Source organism: Apteryx mantelli, chromosome 9, assembly GCF_036417845.1.
Source record: "Apteryx mantelli isolate bAptMan1 chromosome 9, bAptMan1.hap1, whole genome shotgun sequence".
NCBI classification, from domain to species: domain Eukaryota; kingdom Metazoa; phylum Chordata; class Aves; order Apterygiformes; family Apterygidae; genus Apteryx; species Apteryx mantelli.
Window position 1 is genome coordinate 22048475 of NC_089986.1, and position 6000 is coordinate 22054474.

At 53.0% G+C, this 6000-nt stretch overlaps 1 protein-coding gene across 1 annotated transcript in view; it reads right to left on the reverse strand.

Moving 5' to 3' along the window:
- SGPP2 (sphingosine-1-phosphate phosphatase 2) overlaps nucleotides 1-5056 on the reverse strand; it is a 34560-nt gene extending 29504 nt beyond the window's left edge. Inside the window, exon 1 of the mRNA XM_067301927.1 lies at nucleotides 4871-5056. Within this exon, the coding sequence (XP_067158028.1) occupies nucleotides 4871-5056 (186 nt within the window). The remainder of the gene's footprint in view (nucleotides 1-4870) is intronic.
- Nucleotides 5057-6000: the final 944 nt, after the last annotated feature.

Genomic DNA, 6000 nt, shown 5'->3' on the forward strand with positions numbered 1-6000 from the left:
TTAAACTCACTAGCAGTTTATCGTTATAACTACTGTATTTCTAGCTGCAAAAGGGGTAACAGCAGAATGGCCTGCTATTACAGAACGGTTACGTATCTTCATGGGAACCACAACTGACAGGCTCAAGGACTGTGTTGGCAGTAGTTCACAACAGCCAATTTTCTTCAGGAGAAAGGATTAAACACACACATTTTTTATTCTGTTACAGCTAGTAACAAATATGTAAAATAGTAAATAATATACTGATAAAATAGTAATAAATGAGTAATATAATCCTAAAAGCATTCATATACCTCTAAACCTAGACCCTTAGTGGTTTAATTTGGATAAAGAAGATACAGCTGCTGACTATACTGAAATAATATGAAGCCCTATCATACAGGAACTTTAATAGTCATTTTAAATAAAAAAAAAATTAAACTTGATGTAGTTTCTCATGTTTAGACAACACTACCTGCCCGTTCTGCACCTCAGATTTACTTGCCTGCAAGGCCATAGCAATCAATAGTCATCTTCCATTGCCCGTGCAACCCAGAAATATTTCCTGCAGAGCCCATACACGAGGTAAAGTAAAGGAACAGGCCATCCAAAGGATTTCCCAGGGAGAACAGATTTCCTCTGGCTCCTTGCCCATAAACCTACCCTGTACTCCAGAGATCCAGAGGAGAAAAATGACAGCAGATGAACTTTTATTCTTCTGTTTGATATCTGAACTAATGGCCTAAGACGCTGAGCAGAATTATGAAATGGTAAGTGGCTTGTCTCCAAGCACTGGCATCAATCCCAGGACCCTGAGGGCTCCTCACTGTGAGGTCCAGCGGCCTCCAACCAGACAGCTCGAGCTGTGCGCTGGGAAGCTCTGAGTCATGAAGCCCCTCATCGCCGGCGCCAGCACTCGGGCCAACTGCTGCCTTCCTGCAGCTGCCCCCGTCGGCCTGGCCGCGCCGCCGGCTCCCGCACCCACGCTCAGCGCGCCCCTGCACCACCACCCACGTCCCCATGAGCCACCTCCAGGGCAACAGGCTCCGAATAATTGGACAGGATACACAGCACAATCCGGCAGCACCAATTCACAAACGTTTACTAGCATCAAGCGTTTCCACAGCAAGATCTAAAAGATTACTAAACACAGGTAGCAACCTGCATGTGCCTGGCTGTGTTTGCTACCCATTTTTTTGGTTTTTCTTCCGGTTTGCTACCTATTTTCTGCTGTCACATACTACCAAATCTTGGCTATGATTGTAGGTACTGTCATCTTCAAAAGGACTTTCACTCATAGGACTGGTCCAAATTGTCTGATCAATCCCTCTCACTCTTGCAGATTACCTAAGCGCTTACTAATCATTTTCCATGGAAACCTTAAAGACTGGACCCTGCAGGACAGACAGGCTCCCTAAGCAGCCACAGCGGCAGCGGGGAGGCTGCCAAGGAAGCCCCAGAGCACCGGGAGCAATGCTGAGGAGCACCAGCCTCATGCACAGCCCACCTAGATAAGCAGTGGGATCTCCTGTTTCTCCAGCTGCAGCTGGAGAGGAACTTCCTTCCCGCAGAGGAACTGCCAAAATATTAAGTTTTATTCTATATGAGGAGACAGAGTTGGCACTTCAGCCAGAAACACCCTGCTCCTGACAGCGCTCGTGGGCTCTGCCTGGAAGGTGCTGTATCTCCTGCTGAGCCCACCTTGGCTACTGTCAACTTCTGCTGTACAGTAATGGGAAACAATGTGAAATCCAGTAAGCCAGTATCATGATTAAAATAGGAAAAACAAGACTCTGAGGCTGATGCAAAATCCATTGCAAGGGAGCGCAACACAGAGGAAGACCCTGATTTGAGCTCTAGAGCAAGCCTCATTACAGCAAAAGCAGAGCTTTCATCAACGTGGAGCCAAGAATTGACCCGATTTCCAGGATTATAATCCATCTGAGATGGATGCATAGTTTTATCTACCTTTTCCATTTTTGTTACCATCTTCTTCCTATCCGGGTAATTAGTCTCCTCATCTAAGACACGAGCAAGAATATAATCATTAAATGGGGCCAGGCAGCTTGTAAACATTATATTGGTCTGGAGCAGTTCTAACAGTTAAGGTATAACTACATAGCAAATATGAACTGTACTCTTTCACAGTTGAAAAAATAGACTTCAAGAGATGATAAAGCATCTGGGAAACGGAAGAGGGGAGAAAAAAAAAATCAGGCAAGTCTCTACAGAGGACTTTAAATAAGAGATTTTTTTTCCTCTGTTCCCTTTAATTCAGAATATCAATGTAATGAGCAAAACTCCATCAGGACATTACAGATAAGCAGAGCTTTATTCTTTAAATACGAATGTTTATTTGGGCACTCACTAAAACACTGGACAAGTCTTCGGGAAGTTAGGTAGTATTTTTAAGTGTGCTATTTTAGGACATCAAAAAGACCATCAGGAAAAGATACCTTCCAATCAGTTTCAAAAATAAATCCCCTGTGAATCAAACTAATATTACAAAGGAGTGCAGAACACCAAGAAGTATTAGCTAGAGACAGGGTAATTTAGACAGATAATTATAAAAAGTTAACATCTTGTCTTCCGTAAAAATAAAACTTGACAGTTCCTTCCATGAAAACCCACGGTTCAATATTAAGTCTCAGCCAGGGCATAAATCCAGCTAGCATGTTGTACTCGCACTGTTTTGCACTATCCCCAGAAATCTGAGCTTTCACTGAAGTGAGAAAAAAAAATAAGTGTTTCTGACTGATCTGGTAACCAAGGGAACATCAAGAACATGGACTAAGCAACTGGTTCAATACTTAAACACCCGCAGCCCTCGCTGCCCCACGGAGGCATGTCAGTCCCAGCCCAGCCATCGCACAGCTCCTCTTGGGGCAGCTGGACTGGATTACAGCGACTCGGAGCACAGCCGGCCACCGTGCCGCTGTCGACCCCAGCCAGGCCTTCTTGCTTTCTCTGCGCATCTAATCGGCAGGTTACACATAAGACATGCACGTGCCATGAGCAGCACTGATGGCAACAAACGCGTGCAGGTAATTAAGGGCCAGGTCCAGAAGCACCCCGCTTCATCGCCATTGCTGCATCATCCTCTTGAGGGCCCGTTCCCTCCACGCCATGTGGCACCCTCCCATCTGGCCACCCACATCTGGCCAACGATGCACTTCCCCTACACCCAAGCAGGCAGTTAGGTACTCCGTTTTCACACGTTCAACCCCCGATGGTCCAAGAACTTGCAAGGGGGAACCTGAAAACCTTTAAGACCGCTGCATCACGACTGTAAATGCATGCTTTGAAACCCCACAAACCGCAGGGAGGGAGTCAGGGGCGTCAGCAAGGGGTGCCCAAACCCCACGGAGCACCGAGCCCTCCGAGGGCACGGGGAGCGAGACGCAAGGGCAGCGCTCAAGCACACTTCTGCAAACGCCAGCAGCCACGAGCAAGAAAACATTGCTGACTGCAGAAAGGTTACGGGATTTTGCTGAGGATTTTGCCAGGTGTACTAGGCTCCTAAACCCACTTCTGCAGATACATCGGGGCCACGCCAGTTTATTCAGCAGCTGAGCAGCGAGCGTGCTCACCTGGCATGTGGAAGAGGCAAAGTCAGGTTCCCTTCCTGCACCACGATGGTAACCCACATTTCCCTACTTCTATTCCAGAAAGGCCATGAAGGGGCAAGTTGAAAAAGACCCTCTCTGCAACATGGATTTTCACAAGACTAGAGAGAGTCTGTCCTTATAATTCCAGCGCTTCACTGAAGCATCGTTCAAGCCAGCACTCCCATCTGTTTTCTTTGGATTTGAACCCAACTTCCATGCATTTCGGAAGCGAGTGCCCTAATTACTTGGAAACAAACCCTTCTGCCCTATCGCCAAGGCTTGCTGAGCCCTCGCCCCGGACAGGCTCCACTCCCGGCACGACACCTCCTGCCTTCGCTACCTCTGTAAAGCCCACATCAACTGCTCCAGCTCACGCAAATGGCTCTGTTCAAAGAGCATTCGCTTTGATAAGATTTTATTATCGACCTGATCCCATGTTACCTACGTCACTGTTCAAAAGCAAGTAGTGAAACCTTATAATGATTGTGTGCAAACCTTATTTTAAAGACAGGTAATTGTTGTTCAAAAGTGAACAGACTGAGGGAACACCCCAATTTTCCTTATCTCCTAATCGAGGCAGAAATGTTGGAGAATTTTAGATGCTTTAAATGGAAATCTAAGGACACATTCAAGCAGGAGAGGAAAAAGTAGCACAAGACGGGAGGAGCGGCAGAGCTGTGCTGTGCAGGTAGGCCGCGTTTGCTCTGCAGGCAGGCTCTGGGAGGCCACGATCGCCTCCTCCAAAGGCACTACAGAGCCATCTGCTAATGCATCCCAGCTACTACAGTAAGGGAGAAAAGCAGGTCATCCGACCTGTACGCATAGGTTGCATCACGCCCTTGCCTGCTTCTTGCAGATACACCAGTGAATTACAGGACGCGCGGTAAAACGCTGCGCGCTGCTCGGCCGGGAAGCAGCCTAGCCCGTCGGAGGGGCAGCAGCACGGAGGAACGGCCCAGCAGTACGCGGGGCAGCGGCGGCGGCAGGGCTCGAGGCAAGAGCGGCCCGTGCAAAGTTTCATTAGATAACGCACTAATAAGGAACGAGGCGTCGCGGGAAGGGCGCGTGCAGCCCATCAATAAAATTAACAGCGCGGGTGCAGCCCGAGATGCAGAGACACCCCGGGCAGGTAAGCGGCACCCCCCCCGCCGGCAGCGTGAGCGCTGCGGGGTGTCCCCCCCCCCGCCGCTGCAGCCGCGCAGGTCCCGCCCGCGCCCCCCCGGCCCCGCCGCCCCCGCGCAGCGCTGCGCGGCCAGGCCCGGCCCCCCCGCGGGGACACTCACCTGCGGGCCGCGGCCGCTCCGCGCCCCGCTGGGCGCCCCGCCGCCAGCGCCGTCGCGGGCGCGGTCCGGCCGCCCGGGCTCCGCGGGGTCGCCGGGCCCCTCCTCGCCGGCGGGGAAGAGCCCGCAGCAGCGCTGGAAGCGCGCCACGGGCTGCGAGCTGCGCAGGCTGCACAGCAGCCGCGACATGCTGCCGCCGCCGCCGCCGCCGCGCAGCGCCGACCCGCACCGCGCAGCGCAGCGCAGCGCGGCGGCCGCGGGGCCGCGGCAGGTGCCGCCCCGCCCCAACCCTCCCCGCCCGCGGCCGCGGCAGGTGCGCGCCCCCCCCCCGGCCCGCCCGCCTCGGCGCGGCGCCGCCAGCGCCCCCTGCCGCCCTGCAGCGCGGCCGGGCGCGGCCCCGCGCCGCCCTCCGCGGGCGCGCGCGCGCTGCGCCGGGCTGCGGAGCGGTGCTCGGTAGCGGCTCGGGGCGCTTGTAGGAAACCCGGCAGCCCCTTCTTTTTCATCACGTTCCCTACCCCGGTGAAACTTTAAATACCAACCACCTTAAGGGAGGACAACATACCTTTTTCCCCAAGGATGAAATCCCTCGAATCTCCGCGAGGGCTCCAGCAGTTCCCTGGAAACACCCGAACGTGGGCGCCGTGGCGAGGCCGAGGCGGAAGGACGGCTCCGCGCACGGGCACAGCCGCCGCCTCGCTTGCGCCGCTGCCCGCAGCGCTGCCTCCACGCCGAGGGGCGACGCGTGCCCTTCTCCGCACCCTGCACCCCGCACGCTGCTGGGAGAACGCACCCCGGGCTCAGCCCCCTTTTATTTCCGTCCAGTCCTATAGGCGGCACTTATGTTTTCTCCTGAATATCTATATGTATATATTATCTGCATACTCATCCACGCATACTCATGCACATAAGTATGCCTCTCCAGGTATCTGCTCCCCTAAATAGAGCCGTGGAACCCGCTGCACTTCAGAGTCCTTGATCACTTGAAGGACACTCCTCGGGCTCGCAGGCTGCAAAACACGCCGCAGGCGATACTTGCCCACTTCTGCCCTTGAAACGCTAAGGACCTTCCTTTTGTTGGTGTGTTTTTAGAAAAGACCGTTTCTCACCCCAGAAACATGTTTTGCGCTGATCGC